General features: G+C 44.0%; 1 protein-coding gene across 3 annotated transcripts in view; it reads left to right on the top strand.

The window, feature by feature from the left end:
• Positions 1-18353, top strand: part of VTI1B (vesicle transport through interaction with t-SNAREs 1B) — a 260604-nt gene that overhangs the window by 63749 nt on the left and 178502 nt on the right. For all 3 annotated transcript variants that reach the window (XM_077465040.1, XM_077465041.1, XM_077465039.1), the window contains exon 3: positions 7847-8035. In XM_077465040.1, coding sequence (XP_077321166.1) covers positions 7847-8035 — 189 coding nt within the window. The remainder of the gene's footprint in view (positions 1-7846; positions 8036-18353) is intronic.

The raw sequence follows: 18353 nt of genomic DNA, 5'->3' as shown, positions 1-18353 counted from the left end.
TTATCTATGGAGGAGAAGTTTAATAAGAAATGGGGATTTCCGGCAATTGACGCTGCTATATCCTCTGTGTGGAAAAAAAAAAAAACGAACTTGCCAAAGGATTCAACAGATAAAAAGTTGGAGTTCTTTTTTTTTTTTTTTTTGCTCGCAGGTTCAGTCGCTCAACCTGCGCTGGCAGCGATCAGAGTATCTCAGTCCTTATGGGACCAGTTTATAGAGGTACCCAGGATTTGCTGGAATATCAGAAGCGTTGTGTTCTACAATAGACACAATTAAAGTTTCTATTCTCCAGGCCTCACGGCTCATGCTAGGGCTGGTACATGTGCGTAGAATCCTATAGTTGAAAAATTGGTCAACCGAAGCGCCATGCAAAAAACTCATGACCAGTTTCCATTTTCATGGTGAACGGTTATTTGGAGACAATCTGGATAAGTATATCCAAAGAATTTCTAATGGGAAAAGTTCCCTTTTTTTTATCGGTTAAGAAGTGTAAGCATATTTTTTTTTCTTGTAAGTGTGCTTCTTCTCCAGTGCCAGGGGCGTCCGCCTCCATGCAGTCTCAATGGCCTCTACTCTTAGGTTCAAGAGGTAAACCTCAGGTTCAGTCCCAGGGTCGAAGGAAACCCACAAAAGATACTAAAGCCTCCTTATGAAGGGGCACCCCCACTCGCTAGAGTGGGGGGGGGGCTTCTACAGTTTTCAAGGGTTTGACAGGAACAATGTCAAGACAGATGGGTGGCTTTCTCAATTTCTCTAAGTTAAAAACTAGAGTTCTGAGAGTTCTCGTCTCCTCGTTTTCTCAGATGAAACCTTCTCAGAGATCCAGTGAAAAGGAAGTCTCTCTTTCTAGCTTTGGAATCGTGGTCCCCTTGTAAGAGCAAGATTTAGGATTTTATTCAAACCTATTCACGGTTCCAAAACCAAACAGGGATGTCAGACCCATTTTGGATCTCGAACATCTAAACCGGTTTTTGAATATCCATTCTTTTCACATGGAGTTAATCTGATCAGTAGTTTCCATCCTACAAGGGGGAGAACATCTGGCGTCGATCAACATCAAGGATACTTCTCCATGTGTCAATTTTCCCCGCTTACCAGAAATTTCTACGCTTCGAGGGAGCAAATCTTCATTTCCAAGTTGTAGCTCTGCCTTTTTGTCTAGCTACTGCACCTCAAGTGTTTACAAATGAATCCTTCCATTCAACTTTGCATGAAATTGTTGGGAAAGATGGTGGCTTCTTTCGAGGCTGTTCTTTATGCGCAGTTTCATTCAAGACTGTTGCAAAACAGTATCCTGTCAGCTTGGAAGGACCAAGCTCTGGACTTCCCAATGCGTTTATCCCCCAATGTGTGTCAGAGCCTCAATTAGTGATTGATATCCAAGAATCTTCAAAAAGAGGAAATCCTTTGCTACCAGTTAACCTGGAAGGTGTCAAAGACAGATGCCAGCCTTCTGAGCTGAGGAGCAGCCCTGGAAGAAGCGTCCGTCCAAATGAAATGGCCCAAACCATATGGCTTTGCCCATCAATATTCTAAAGATTCGGGCAGTACAGCTGGCCTTTGAGGCCTGGACGTTCAGACTACGGGGTTGTCCTACCAGAATTCAATCCAACAGTGCCACAGCTGTAGCTTATGTCATTCACCAAGAGGGCACCGAGAAGTCATGCGGCCCAGAAACAGGTGAATCATATTCTATCTTGGGCAGAAAACAACATTCCTTGCCTATCAGCAATTTTTCATTCCAGGGATAGAGAATTGGCAGGCGGAATACTTGAGTCACCAACAATTGTTCCTGTGAGAATGGTCCCTTCACCCCGACATCTTTCTGTCAAGATGGGGAGTTCCGGATGTGGATCTGTTTGGCGTCCAGATTCGACAAGATTGACAACTTTATGCCAAGGACAAGGGATCCGTTGGCATATGGAACAGATGCCTTGTTTTTTTCTGTGGGATCAGTTTTTCACTGATCGAAGCTCCCTCTTGTTCTGCTGTTTCCGTGCCGTCTTGCAGGCTCAAGCACGAAGGGGAGGGGGCGATTCTTGTGGCCCAGGAGATATTGGTTTGCAGAGAATGTAAAGATGGTGGTAGGGGACCCTTGGACCCTACCATTATGGCCAGACCTTCTCTTGCAAGTTCCAGTGTTCCATCCTACCTTACAAACGCTAAATTTTGTGGTTTGGATATTGAGACCCACATTATGAAAGATCGTGGGTGGAATGCTAGGAGGCCAGCCTCCAGAATCATATGCTATAGTATCTGGAAGGCATATGTCTCCTAGTGTGTATCCAGGGGTTGGCACCCAGGAAATATGTCATAGGTCGGATCCTAGAATTCCTACAGATAGGATTAAAAATTAAAGCTGGCCTTTTTTCAACAACCACTTGCTTCTCATTCTCTGGTTCTTAACTTTATTCAGGGGGTAACGTGGATTAATCCTCCAGTTTGGTAACCCCTGAACCATTGGGACTTAATTTTAGTCCTGTCGGCTTAGGCCTCATGCACACGAGACGCTGTTAAACGCGCGTTCAGAGGCAGTTGGACGCTTTTTTTCAACTGCCCCTGAATTCATTCAATGTTATCCTATGTGTCCATGTACACAGTCTCGTTCTTTGCCGTTTTTATGCAGTTGCATTTAACCTAGTTTTTCCAGAAGCAAAACAATGGGTTCAGACACAAAACGCCGGTACCGCGTTTTGCCGCGTCTTCGTTTTATAAGCGTTTTGAAGGTGACCTTTTTTTTTTTACATTAAAAATCTCAAAAATGATGGCAAATGATGAAAAACCATTAAAAAAATATTTTAAACAATTGCAATTGCAAGTGGACAATCCACAACTTGTGGCAAGTGACATGGCAGGTTGCAAGTGACGTAGCAAGTGGACAATCCGTAACTTGTGGCAGGTGAAGTGGCAAGTGGACAATCCACAACTTGTGGCAAGTGGACAATCCACAACTTGTGGCAGGTGACGTGGCACGTGGACAATCCACAACTTGTGGCAAGTGACACGCTAAATACAAGTACACTGCTGCTCTCACAGCTGCTGCTACTCACTCTGGTCTCACAAAATGGCTGAAATAGTTAATACTGTTTTTTTGAGCTTGAGGAGGGTCTATGATGTTAGCTTAACTAAACGCTTCTAGACGCAAACGCGGTAAAACGCCGCTACATCGTGGTAAACATCACGGCAAAATGGGCGTTTCTAAACACCGGTTTCAGCTTTTAAAAACCTGTGTCCAGCAGAGTTTGCACCGGCATCTCGTATGCATGGGGCCTTACAGAAGCAGCCTTTTGAGCCAATATGAGATATTCCTTTGGTCCTCTTGATGGGGGGGAAATAATTTTCTTGATTGCCATATCTTCTGCAAGAAGAGTATCAGAGTTGGCTGCTCTTCCTTGTAAAGAGCCATATTGGTTACTCATAAGGATGAAGTTGTATTGCGGCCTCATCCTGAATTCCTACCGAAGATGGTATCGGGTTTTCATTTAAACCAGGATATTGCCTTAATTTTTCAGAACCTCGTTTCTGTGGAAAAAGTCACTACATTCTCTTGATGCTGCTGACTGTACTCGCTGTGAAGGCTTGAAAATAAATAGGCATGATGGTATGGACTTTCCGGCTGCTTTTATTCGATGACCGTTTGTCTATTGGTGTGTGGGAGGACACCTCGGCTTGGACACCCTGACTGCAAACTTCCAAAGTAAGGCTTTGTTTCCCACTGCTCTGAGCCATACAATCTTTGATCAAAACATTCTCTTGATGTGGTAAAAAAAAGAGGATTCACGCTGCGCTAAGTATAAATAATCATAAATTATGTTGAGAAAAGCAGCTGGCACTAGAGTCCAGATACAACAACTCAAAATACTAAAGTGCAAAGAAAGTGCAGCTCTAATAAATACAAAACTAAATCAATTACCAATAAATTATTTAAATAAATTAATAATGCAAATAACTGTAAGGTGACGAGTAAATTTAAAAACCCTTCAACGTGACATGAAAAAAATTCTTAAATACAGACAATATCCAAATAGTGGTAAAAAAAATCCCTAATTAATAAAACTAAAGTAGACAGCCACTAAAATTAATAAGTGGAAAAATCACTTACTCTGAGGCCGCGTACACACGGGCGGACTGTTGGCTCAACTTTGTCCGCTGAACAGTGTTTCAGCGGACAGTCCGCTCGTGTGTGGGGCTTCAGCGGACAGTTTCAGCGGACAGTTTGACGAACAAAGTTTTTCGGAAATTCCGAAAAACTGTCCGCTGAAACTTGGTTTGAGCGAACAGTCCGCCCGTGTGTAGGCCACTTTCGAAATGAGCAAACTGTTCCCGCTCGGAGGGAAGTCTGCTCATTTCGAGCGCGTGTGCAGGTAGGCGGGGCCCGCGACGGAGACGTCGCGCGCTCCGCCGCCTGGAATGGACTTAAAGGGGAACCCCAACGCCGAAAAAAATCGGCGTGGGGGTCCCCCCAAAGTCCACAACAGACCCTTGTCCGAGCACGCTACCCGGCCGGCCCCTCCTGAGCCGTACCAGGCCGCGTGCCCTCAACATGGGGGGTGCCTTGGGGAAGGGGGGGCCGCGCGGCCCCCCCACCCCAAAGCACCTTGTCCCCATGTTGATGAGGACAAGGGCCTCTTCCCGACAACCCTGGCCGTTGGTTGTCGGGGTCTGCGGGCGGGGGGCTTATCGGAATCCGGGAGCCCCCTTTAATAAGGGGGCTCCCGGATACCGGCCCCCCACCCTATGTGAATGAGTATGGGGTACAATGTACCCCTACCCATTCACCTGTAAAATAAAAGTACCCAAAAAAAAACACAACACACGAGATAAAATATTTTATTGCACAGCTCCGGGGGTCTTCTCGCCGGACTCCTCCGCTATCTTCTTGTAGCTCTTTTGCTAGCGGAGGAGTCCGGCTTTCTTCCTCGCCGCCGGCCTCTTCTCCCGACTTCGGGGGTCTTGTCCCCCTCTTCGGTTCTTCTGCCGGGCCACCGCGCCTTCTTATAGCTCTTTTGCAGGCGGTGGCCCGGTCTTCTGTCGCCGCCGCCTTCCGTTCTTGTTCTTCTTCTTGTTCTTCTTGTTCTTCTCCAGGAGATGTTGACACGTCGCTCTCTCCGGCCGGAATGCCAGAGCCGCGCTGAGCAGCCACTTATATAGTGACAATGGGGCGGTGTCACATGGTATAGGTCACATGGGTTGGTCACATGGGTTGATGTCACATGGGGACTATGACATCGTAAGGGGGCGGGGTCACCATGTGACCAACCCATGTGACACATACCATGTGACACCGCCCCATTGTCACTATATAAGTGGCCGCTCAGCGCGGCTCTGGCATTCCGGCCGGAGAGAGCGACGTGTCAACATCTGCTGGAGAAGAACAAGAAGAAGAAGAACAAGAACAGAAGGCGGCGGCGACAGAAGACCGGGCCACCGCCTCTAAAAGAGCTATAAGAAGGCGCGGTGGCCCGGCAGAAGAACGGAAGGCGGCGACAGAAGAACGGAAGGAGGCGACAGAAGACCGGGCCACCGCCTGCAAAAGAGCTATAAGAAGGCGCGGTGGCCCGGCAGAAGAACCGAAGAGGGGGACAAGACCCCCGAAGACGGAAGACCCTCGGAGCTGTGCAATAAAATATTTTATCTCGTGTGTTGTGTTTTTTTTTGGGTACTTTTATTTTACAGGTGAATGGGTAGGGGTACATTGTACCCCATACTCATTCACATAGGGTGGGGGGCCGGTATCCGGGGGCCCCCTTATTAAAGGGGGCTCCCGGATTCCGATAAGCCCCCCGCCCGCAGACCCCGACAACCAACGGCCAGGGTTGTCGGGAAGAGGCCCTTGTCCTCATCCCCAAGGCACCCCCCATGTTGAGGGCACGCGGCCTGGTACGGCTCAGGAGGGGGGGCGCGCTCGCTCGCCCCCCTTTCCTGGCCGGCCGGGTAGCGTGCTCGGACAAGGGTCTGTTGTGGACTTTGGGGGGACCCCCACGCCGATTTTTTTCGGCGTTGGGGTTCCCCTTTAAGTCCATTACAGGTGGCGGAGCCCGCGACGTCTCCGTCGCGGGCCCCGCCTACCTGCACACGCGCTCGAAATGAGCGGACTGTTGCCTCGTGTGTGGGCGAGTCCGCTCATTTCAAAAGTTGCGCGGACTTAGTACGACGAACAAAGTTTGCCGTATTTGTCCGCTCAAAAAGTGCTGTGTGTGGGCGTGTTCGTTCATTCAAAAGTTTGAGCGGACTGTTTGACGAACTTAGTTTCGGCAGACAGTCCCCGCGTGTGTACGCCGCCTGATAGAAATATTGAACAAATATTAAATTTAATCATTAATCAAAGAAATTAAATATATATTGAAAAAAACAATACAAATTAATAGTGCCAGATAAACTAATTGTCCATGCAAAAGTGTTAAAAAAACAATCCAATCTCAAATATATGTGAAACAAGCTCCTTAATCCCAGCCGGTGACTGAATTCAGAAAGAATGTGATGCACAAAGAGTGAGTAATAACCCTTACCGACTCCACATGACCATATTGTAATGGTCTCTTTAAGCGTAGGGGAGAATTTGCAGGTATCCCCAAAAACCTTATAGCGGCTCATCCAAGACAGCTCGCAAGCCAGGTATGGATAAGTTAACTATGCTGCTCATAAAAAAAGAACAGAGTGCCTCCATAGTGTAATCGTTCCAAACCGTTTTAATAAGGAAGTATAAAATTGCACTTACAGAAAAAAACTTCAGATTAGCGTGTAACATAAAGATAAAGGTCGTGGCGTCTCCACTCGCTTCCCGCTGTGATCCTGTAGCCCAGGGGTGCTCAACCTGTGGCTCTCCAGCTGTTGCAGAACTACAAGTCCCATCATGCTTCTGCTTTCGGGAGTCATGCTTGTGTAACTGTCAGCCTTGCAATGCCTCATGGGACTTGTAGTTCTGCAACAGCTGGAGAGCCACAGGTTGAGCACCCCTGCTGTAGCCCATCAATCTCGAATGCAGCATGATGACATCAGCGTCACTGGCCCCACCCAACCCATTCTCTTGATGTGGTGAGAGCAGTCAAGGTCTATTGAGAGTGACCGCTCAGATTCGTAAAACAGATGTTTTGTTTGTGTTGCCAGTCGGTCCTAAAAGAGGACAAGTGGCGTCAAAATCTACTATTTCTAAATGGGTTTGTCAAGTGATTGTTCAAACTTATGGTTTAAAGAGGAAAATTCCTCCTTTTCATGTTAAAGCGCATTCCACCAGGGCAGTGCTTCTTGGGCAGTGCATCACCAAGCCTCCATGGCTTAGATCTGCAAGGCCGTAACTTGGTCTTCAGACCATACATTTACCAGATTTTATCAAGTAGATGTAAAAGGCATGAGGATATCGCCTTTGAACGCAGTGTACTGCAGTATGAGTCCTCTAGTCGTTTGGTGCCCTACTTTGCCATGTTTCCCTCCCTTAAGTTGGCATTGCTGTGGGACATCCCACATAGTAACTACTATAGCTCTGTGTGCCATGATGTACGATAAGAAAATAAGATTTTTAATGTAGCTTACCTGTAAAATCCTTTTCTTTGACACAGGTTCCTCCCCTTCTTTGGTATACACGTGTATTGCTTTTCTACAAAACCGAGGTACTCCCACCAGTGGGAAGGGTTATATAGGGAGTGCACTTTTTAATTTAGGGCATGCCAGTGTTTAACACCTGAAGGTGGCCTATAACCCACATAGTAACTACTACGGCTCTGTGTCCCATGATGTACTTCAAAGAAAAGGATTTTACAGGTAAGCTGTATTGAAAATCCTATTATTCAGTGCCCTGCATATGTTTTAATAATCTTGATTTATAATTTAGATTTTTTTTTTTTTATAGCTTGTACAAATGGAAAAGGAATTGAAATGTGCTCCACCATCTTTTCAAAGTGAGATGATAAGCAAGCTGCGTGTGTATAGACGAGTCCTTGTTAAATTTCAGTCAGAGACAAGAAACATGTATAGAGGTACTGGACTGCTTCATGAGAACATCAGGAAAGGATTTGCACCTGTGGAAGATGATCAAAATGTAAGTCTTTTTTTTTTTTTTTTTTTTCTTTTCTTTTTCATATTATATGCATCACATCTTTTTACTGCCTTTTTTTTTTTTTTTTTTTGTACCGCATTCCTGTATATGACTAATATAACACCTTTATCGTCTCTTTACCTCTTTGGTGTAGCGCTGGAGACGGACTCGCAGCGTGATGTGAAGGATGTCCAGAATGGCAAAGTCCCCACCCAGCCTTTAATCTACTATAGACCAGCCAGTGACTTTGCCGCTCTGACTAGATGCATGTGATGTCCTTCAAATCGTGTAGCGCATGCGCCCCCCTCAACACAACACCAATCGGGGACATAGGCTCTTTACCATGTGATCAACTGTGGCCAATCAAATTCCAGTTATCAGCATTTCCTTTTCTCAGCACTGTCAGTGTCTGGGGAAAGGAAAGCCGATAACTGGCATTACAGAGGACGTTTATACTGATAATCAGGCCACTCATAATCGACTTTCCAGTTACGGGCGACATTTACACTGATAATCGGGTCACAATCAGCAGTGCCCTGATTATCAATGCAGCCTCATCAGCGCACATTAGTGAAGAAGAAAAATTACTTATTTGCAAAATTGTATAACGGAAACAAAGAAGGGTTTTCTTTTTCTTTTTTTTTCCCCCCCAAATTTTTGGTATTTTCTCGAAGGTTTAGCAAAAAATAAACCCGGTGATAATTAAATACCACCAAAAGAAATCTCTATTTGTATAAAAAAATATATAACAATTTCGTATGGGTACAGTGTTGTATGACCGCACAATTGTTGTTTAAAGTGCAACAGCTCTGAAAGCTGAAAATTGGCCTGGGCAAGAAGGGGGTAAAGTGCCCTGTATTGAAGTTGTTAAAGTGGTTGTAAACCCTTACATATACCTAGTGATTTGGCCATAGGTGATGCACAGAGATGAAACAAATCCTATTACATGGGTTGTGCCTGTTATCTGCAACCCTTTCTCTACATCTGTTCAGAGTCCAGAATTTCTACAGCTTGTATGAGCTTGCAGAAAGCAGGAGGTGGGGAGCTCAAGTTTCACTCTGCAGAGCTCAGTGAGGAGAGCTCTGACAGCTGATTGGAGGGAAGGGATAAACCCCTTCACACAGCACACAAGCAGAGCTAATGCTCTCAATCACAGGCTTTTTTTTGGAGTGCCCGCCCCATCATCTTCTTTTCTCTTGGTGTAAGGAAAACTTGTCAGAAGTGACTCAATCTGATAGCAGAGGAACAAGGCAGCAGACAGAAATTACCCTTATTGCTCTGGATTGAGGCACGTACACACCACAGAGGGATATGCTTTGAGTTTTATGAGCATTGCTGGCTGAGGCCATACACAGCCATATCCACATCTTAAGCATGGGGTCGGTTTAGCCACATATGTGCAGGGCTCTGCCCACACAACCGTGTCATTTCTTCAAAGAGATCCATAAATAAACTACAAGTCCCATTTGTTACTACAAGTCCTTCTGCTGCGGTACCAATGAACTGCACTGATCAGCACGCTCGTAGTTTATTCAGCCTTCTAACTTTGTAACCGAAAAGCCATAAGATATGGGCACAAAGCTGGAGGAAGACTGTGCAGGTGCTTGACATTACAGCTTCAATCTGCTAATCGTGGGTAAAATGCTATGAAAGATCCTATATTGTAATGTGTGGCTAGCTTTAGTGAATATTTTTCAGCCTCAGATCTCTTGGATCCCTATGCATGAGGTCACTTATTTACATAAGTGTCCTCTAATTTGTTAACTGGTTATTTAAATGTTTTGTGACTGACCTCTTATCAATAACACTAATGTGAATCTATAAGATACTCAATATGTGCAATTCAAATTTGAATTTAGCTTCTAACATATTGTTCCATCTTAAAATGAATAAAGTTAAACATAATAAATGTTTTACAGCCAAGTCAGGTTATAGACAATGGACCCTCAAATGGGATTTTTTTAGGGTAAAGACACAGGTGGGTTTAAAAATTGCAACAGTATTTTTATTAACATGTATACATGTTCTATGTCTTTTAGTACATGAATATATCATACATTTGTGCGGTTTAAACATAATTGTGTGGATGTGCAAACAGGGATAACTATTTTCAACTGTCAGTTATAATAGGACAGAAGAAATTCCAACACGTTTCAAAATTTTAAATAATTTCTTCTTTAGGGATAGATGGCTATAGTGTGAGACTTTTCTATAGAAGCCAAAAAGTTAGACAAAAAAGTCAATATAAAGAAAAAACGTGTGTGTGTGTGTATATAATATAGAGAGAGAAACGGCAATGGAACCATGATTTAAATATTTGTATACTAACTCTTTACAGATAAACCACATTCATAAAAAAAATGCATGCTTAAAAATAACTGGCTTTTTGTGCAGCTGCGCGCTGTCAAAGATCCAGCCAGTGGTGCTGCCAAGGCCCCTGTCACTACACCCATAAAGGGCCCAAGATGGGAAAGAAGCGACCCAAAAAGACGTGTATTCATTGGACCAATCTGCCGAGAATGACCAAAGTTCTATATTAAACAATATTAAACAGATAATTCAATGGATAATTATGTATCCTAAAATAAATAGGCTTTCCAGACATTTAGAAGACCTCCCCCCCTTTTTTTTCCCCTCTCTTTTAGGGTCCCTATCCATTGCACAGGAGACCCTAAAACAGAGCTTATAGGCCAGCAAGATGGCATACTCATCACTAGGGCGGTCCCCGACTATGATCTCTAATAACATTCAAGGTTTGAATACTCTGGAGAAGAGGGCATCCCTCTTCAGAGAGCTCAATAAGGTGAAACCTCTTTTTGTATTTCTGCACGAGACACATTTTCAGGCAAAAAAAAAACCCCTAACTTGTTCCACAAAAACTTCCCAAAAGTTTACCAATGCCGCAAATCCTGAGGCTAGGACCAAGGGAGTCTCGATACTCATACACAAATTAGTGGGCTTTGAGGTGACCCAGCAGCTGGCAGACCCTGGGGGCCAGTTTTTATTCTTGAAAGGGACTTGGGATGCCTCTCCCCTGACCCTAGCAAACGTGTACTTCCCCAACTGGGCCCATGTGCCATTTTGTAGACATATGGTGGAGGAGTTGAAGGGGTTTGCCTCTGGCCGAGTCCTGTTGGGGGGGGGGGGGGGGGGTTTAACGTACCCCTCCATCCATTACAGAATACATCCACGGGGAAATCTAACCTCTCTTACCATGCATTAAAACAAATTAAGACCTCTTTACACTCCCTTACCTTAATCGATACATGGAGGGCCGCCCACCCCAGGGATAAAGACTTTACACATTATTCTGTACCCCACAAGAAACACTCATGTATAGACTATGTGTTTTTGTCACAAAGAGACCTTACCGATCTAGTGGAGGCACGTATAGGTATAAAATCATTTTCTGATCATGCACCCGTTGCTTTGACCATCAAACGGCCGACTCCTCATACCAAACCGTGCACTTGGAGACTGAATCCTTCCCTCCTAACTGACATTGACATTAAATCCAAATTGACAAATGTTTTGCGTAACTACTTTGTGGAGAACACCTCAGAGGATCTCACTCCTCCAACCATTTAAGAGGCGCATGAATGCGTTGTGAGGGGGGAATTGATCACACTAGGAGCGACGCGTAAAAGAGAAGCCGTAAATAAAGTCAAGCAGTTAGCAACCCAGATTGCTCGCCTTGAGAGCCAACATATTCAATCATTGGATGAAGCGGTGTTGGTGAAACTCTTACTTCTACGTCGGGAGTTGCAGAACTTTTTCGATTCACAGAGTAGAAGAGCTCTTTTCCTAAAAAAAAAAAAGAAAAAAAAAAAAGTGTATTATGAACAAGGGGACAAGGGAGGAAAACTGCTTGCCAGGGCTCTGAAGGAGGCCTCCCTAGCTAACAATATCTTGATGATCAAAACCGCAGAGGGTAAACTGATTAACCGCACGGACGAAATAGCAGCTAGCTTCCAAAAATTTTATTCTAAACTTTATAATATCCCACAGTCACATAGCCCTCCGGAGCTTCATGGTGATAGGGGTCATATCATTGAGGGCTATTTGGCCCAGAGTGGAATGCCCACCCTCTCTCCAGACGAAGCAGAGTCCATTGAGGGACCAATATCATTGGCTGAACTGGCTGACGTCATTAAAAACCTTAAGCTCGGCAAGAGCCCTGGCCCTGACGGCTTCTCAGCCCACTACTTTAAGACTTTTAGTGACATTTTGAACAAGCCTTTACTAAACACACTGAACTTCCTTAGAGAGCCATCCCAATTACCAGAGACCTTTTTGGAGGCACATGTGACCTTGATACCCAAACCAGGCAAGGACCTGACAGATTGTGCCAACTATAGGCCAATCTCATAGCTGAACCTAGATTTAAAAATTCTTGCAAAAGTTGTAGCAAATAGATTAAGTGCATTCCTCTCAAAACTGATTGGTCTGGAACAAGTGGGGTTCGTGCCAGGTAGGGAAGCCAGGGACAATGTGACTAAAGCCCTTGATTTGATCCACCACTGCCGTCAGGCGGGCCTCAAGGGCTTTCTCCTGTCTCTTGGGACTACCTCCTAGCCACCTGCTCATACATCGGCTTGAAGTCGCATGTGCTCGCCTGGGTCTCCTCCCTGTACCAGAACCCGACGATGAAATTAAAAATCAATGGATCCCTGTCTGACAAGGTCCAAGTTCGAAACGGTACCAGACAGGGGGTGCCTGTTGTCACCCCTTCTATTTATTCTATCCCTGGAGTCCTTCACCCATACTGTCAATAACTCACCATCTAGCTCGGGTTTCACAGCGGGCCCAAAAACGTACAAAATTGCCGCATACGCGGACAATTTTTTATTTTTCCTAACTCATCCACATACATCTATCCCTAACCTGTTACAAGCTTTCTCTGTATATGGTTATGTGTCCCAATAGATTAACTAACTATAACAGGGCGTGGTTTGCGGCGGATGGAGTAGGCAGCGTGGAGAGCGAGCTCCGCCGAGACTCATCACAGGTAGGTAACTGAGTAGTGAGATTACTGTGAGTGGTACTGACTGTCGCACAGTAGTTGTACTAGACTAATAGTTTAGTAGAGTGTACTACCTCTAAGATAATAATATAAATATAATCTCTATCTCTGATGCATAGTGGAGTGGACTGTCTGTCACTGTAAAATGCGAATGCCAAATTTGACTGTAAAATGTTAATAATAAATATTAATAGTGATTGCCTTGCCATTCTGTATTTCTAAACCTTAACCCCTTCGCACGGGTTATAATGGGATAATGGCTGCACTGCTGCAGGCATCATCTCGGTACTGTTTTTCACAGTGGTTGCTGAGCGGTCAGCCAACCAAAATGGCTAAAAGCCACTCGGTTGTTATCTGGTGGAGTGGGAGTGGCCTGACAAGTGGACATCCCCCGCCTTCTGCTGCTCTAGCCTCTTAAATGAAATGCATAAGAAACAAAAAATAATCATTTTAAACGTGAGCCGCAGCATAGAAAACGCATATGGAAGCTGCGCCCCGGCCCGCATATGTTGTAAACTGCGTTCAAATCCATGTGAAGTATCGCCGGGATTGTCAGAGCGTGAGCAATAATTCTAGCACTAGCCCTCCCCTGTATTGTAACGCTAACCTGTAACCATTTTTTTTAAGTGTCGCCTTTTAGCGATTTTTAGGTACCGTAGTTTGTCACTATTCTAGGAGTGTGCGCAATTTTAAAGCGTGACTTGTTTGGTATTTATTTACTTGGCGTAACATCATATTTCACATTATACCAAATAATTGGGCTAACTTTACTGTTTTTTGTTTTGTTTTTTAATTCATGAAAGTATCTTTTTCCCCAAAAAGTTTCATTTAAGACTGCTGCACAATAAATGAAATACAGTGTAACATAAAATATTGTAACAATCGCCATTTTATCCTCTAGATTCTATGCTAAAAAATATATATGTTTGGGGGTTTTCTAAGTAATGTTCTATCAAAAAAAATATGGATTTTAACTTTCAAAAAACACCAAATGTCAGAGAAATAGGCTTAGTCATGAAAGGGTTAAAGGAAGTTTAAGTGACCATGCCATTGCCAATTAATTATGGTTTATGTAGGTCGATTTCTAATCTATTGAATGTCCAATATATTAGTGATTTGATCACAACTTCATTGATACCTCTGTAAGATTTATGGTTTTACTCATCACGTCATTTGGGGGGCGGGACGGGAGGATGTTGGTGGGACAGGGAAATATGTTATGTTGTTGTTTGTAGCTGTTTGTGACGTGTTCAATGCCAGTGTGCCACGAAGATTGGAGAAGGAGAGATCAAATGACCAGTGCAGTTGATGATCACGGCGACTAGCACTACAGTAGCAGAAATAAGATGAGGGTGCTTTTTTTTTTTTTTTTTTTTTTTTTTTTTTTTATTAAAACACATAGCAAGTGCAACTGCCAGTAGCTAGCGACGGCATGTAGGGTAGAATAAGGATTTTGTGACAACTATTTGTTTAACGTAGCATATACACAATTACAATGTTACAACATACTACTAAGTGGAGGAAAATTGTTACTTTTCTGGTGATCTCGTGGCAGGCTTTAGGCTTAGTCTTTTTTTTTTTTTGTTCTTTTTTTTTTTTAACACTGACTGGTGATGACAATGTTGTCTAGAAACTCTGTCACAATTACATGGCATGCTACACTAGTAAAAATGGCAGGAGACAAAAAAGAACGAGAGATAAAAAATGCACCTAGCTTTTTAAAAGGAAACCTCTGGGCACATTTTGGCTTTTATGAACATGAACAAAGTGGGAAGCACGAATTGGACAAGTCATATGCTGTGTGTAAAGCCTGTCACACAAAAATTAAATATCTAGGGAATACTACTATCGGAAACCACGCTAGACGTTTTCACTCAGATTCTAACACCTGCCACCACCACCAGTGCCAAGCTCGGCCAAGAATTGATGCGATGCTCTCAACTTTGTTGCCCAACTCTGAAAAGGGGAAAAGAATAACAAAAGATGTGGCAGCTTTCATAGCTTAGGACCTGTACCCTTACTCTGTTGTGGACAACACTGGGTTTCGCTACTTGTTGAAGACGATAGAGCCGCGTTACAAGATCCCTTCACAAAGTCACTTTACAGGAAACGTTATACCTGCACTCTACCACGAAACCAAAGCTCAGATAATTGCACCAATGAGACAAGCAAATCGAGTCGCAATAACATGTGATTCATGGACTTCAGTCATGACGGAGTCTTATGTTTCAATAACAGCACATTACGTTAGTAAGGACTGGCAGATCTTGTTGCATGTGCTGCAAACGAGAGCCATTTATGAGTCTCACACGGGTGCTCATCTGGCAGAGCTACTGTCTCTTGTATAAGAATGGCAGCTGTCCAATAAATCTGTAGTGCTTGTGACCGACAATGCGTCAAACATGATAGTTTCAGCGCAAGTTGGGAAATTCCCCCATGTGAAATGCTTCGCCCATACACTGAACCTTGCATCCCAGCGAGCGTTGAAAGTGGCCACGCTCTCCAGGCTTCTTGGCAGAGTGCGACGGCTATCCACATTCTTTCACCGCAGCACTAGAGCAAGCCACTGTCTAAAAGAGTAACAGGGATGTCCTGGCCTGAAGAATCATAAGCTGATAACTGATGTGCCAACAAGATGGAACCGCACATGTGACATGGTCGAGAGGTTCTTAGAACAACAACCTGCAGTCTGTGCCACCTTGCTGTCTCCAGAAGTCAGCAAAGGAGAGTCCGATCTCTGCACTCTCACTGAAACAGATGAGTCAAATGCAGAGGACACTGAATGCATTAAAACCAATGAAGGATGCAACCATGCTGATGTCAGAAGAGCGCAATCCAACAGTTTCTCTCATTGCCCCTCTAAATGCACAACTCCAGAGTATGACAGACATCATGGGATACACATCCATGAGCCATGAGATCAAGAATGCCATCAGAACAGATCTCCAGAAGAGGTGCAGCAGTGAGGCAGAGAAGATCCTTCATACAGCCTCTGCACTGGATCCTTGCTTTAAGGGACTGCCTTTTATCCTCACAGAGGAGGGGAGATTGGAGATATACACTGAGTGACTGAGGAGGCTGCATCCTTGGAGGTAATTAAATTAATTTGAATTTCATCATGTTTCTTGAAACGAACTGTAGTACAACTAGTAGCGCTAGCTAGCTGGCTGCTACATACTAGTGTAAGTCACGCTTCTGAATCTGATGCGGTGCGGGAACTGCATCGTCCGTTTCCTGGGCTTCTTAATCACCCCAGCAGAATCATAGGCAATTGGCAATATGTTTTTTTTATTTTTTTTCTATTTTTTGTTCAAACACAGATTACATTTAAGAGGACACATGAAGCTCAAGAGCCTAGAAGAAAATAAACTCTGGAAGAAGAATTTACCCATTGAGTTCACCCATTGAGGACAACCATTCTCCATCTCCTCCCAAAAGAAAGGCCAGATCGCTGCTCATGACTTTGCTGGGACAGTCTCTCAATGACACTGAAGGTACAATAGAACCCAAGACCCCCCTATGCCAAGGCCGAAGAGGAAATGGAAAAATATTGTGAAGCCCCACCTCTGCCTCTCACTGAGGACCCTTTGAACTGGTGGCATGAGCATGAGATCATATTTCCCCTCCTTTCTCAGCTGTCAAAGCAATTCTTGTGTATCCCAGGCACAAGCGTTTCTGTAGAGCAGGTTTTCTCCACTGCAGGAGATGTGGTAACTGCAAAAAGAAGCACACTCAAACCAGAGCATGTGGATCAACTAGTGTTCTTACAGAAAAATCTGCACATTCCCAAATCCTGAGCAGCATTGCTTGCAGTGATCCATTTTTTGTTTTTCTTTCATGATTTTTGGCACATCCAGGAAGTGATAATGAATGAAGTACTGTTGGTCTGTCGTGTCTGCCAGTGCCTCTGCCACTGACTGCCCCTGCCCTGTTAGTCTGCCACACCACCAGTGTTGTTCATTTTATATATTTTGTTTATAGCACGGTCTTCTGCCACTGAGATTTTGTTTTTTGAAGATTGTTCAATGATTGTTCAAAGGGTTAAAATAACCCCTACTTATTTTGAAACTGAATATGAACAATGTTCATATTCAGTTTCAAAATAAGTAGGGGTTTACTTTAACCCTCAGCCAAATACTAAAAGTTCCAAACAACTGATGCCAACCAAGCCTCACCCCCTCTTCCCCCTCAGCCCATTCTTTGTCTCCCCTCCCTAGTCCCTCTTCTCCCTCTCCCCCTTCCCTCTCCCTCTTCCCCCTTTCCTTCCTTCTTTCTCCCTCCCCCTCTTTCCTTCCTTCTTTCGCTCTGGAAAGCTCTACTCACTAACATCCGTATGGAAGAAAACCATCAGACCTTCAGAAAAAAAACTCAAGACCCACCTCTTCTAAGGAACAGGAAGCACAGGACGGATCAAGCGCCTTGAGGCGATTCAGTTTGCAATTTTAGCTCTATAAAATCATTCATTCATGTGGAGAGAGAAGGAAAGGAGGATAACTTCTCTCCTCCTTTCCTTCTCTCTCTCTCTCCTCCTCTCTCTCCTCCTTTCCTTCTCTCTCTCTCTCTCTCCTGCTTTCCTTTTGTCTGACATTTTTTGCCAGTTTGTTTCTAAGCGTTTGTGCTCTTCTATATATGAACAAAGGTTTCTTTGATAACAGTTTTTAATGTGTCATCTGATTGCAGGATAGGCCAATGCTTCTTGATAATATGTTCCAAGGCCTTATGCTGTCTGTTGTATCCTGTGAGGAACGCAGTCTCCACTTTTTTATTCTTTTGTTGTCTACTATTTGGTACTCCATCAATTAGTCAATTTATTTCCATCCGTTTTACTTCTTCTTTTAGGCCACGTAACTCCCTTTCTTTATATCCTTGAACCTCTGTATAATTTCTTCAGCTTGTTCTTCTAAGTCTACCTTTTTGCTACAATTTCTATATAGCCGTATTAGTTGTCCCTTGGGTATGTTCCTTATCCACTGGGGATGATGACAACTATTAGTTGGAATATACCCATGGTGGTTTGTGGTTTTGAAAAAAGTGCGTGTGCCTATTTTCCCATCCCGTTTAAAAATCTGCACATCTAGGTAGTCTATACTTTGTTCATTCCAATTTCCTGTGAAGGAGATATCGTATATGTTTTGGCTAATTTCATCAAAAAAGTTTTGTAATTCTTCCGGTGAGCCGCCCCAAAATGATGATATCATCAGTGTATCTGCGGTAAAGCTTCAAGTTTTTCCTAGGTACACTATATATTTGCTCTTCTTCCCATCTGTTTAGGAAGAGGTTTGCCATACTGGGAGCGTA

The sequence above is a fragment of the Lithobates pipiens genome, unplaced genomic scaffold, assembly GCF_037356315.1.
Source record: "Lithobates pipiens isolate NorthernLeopardFrog02 unplaced genomic scaffold, aLitPip1_a1.2 Scaffold_30, whole genome shotgun sequence".
NCBI classification, from domain to species: domain Eukaryota; kingdom Metazoa; phylum Chordata; class Amphibia; order Anura; family Ranidae; genus Lithobates; species Lithobates pipiens.
This window is presented reverse-complemented; position numbering and strand designations above follow the sequence as displayed.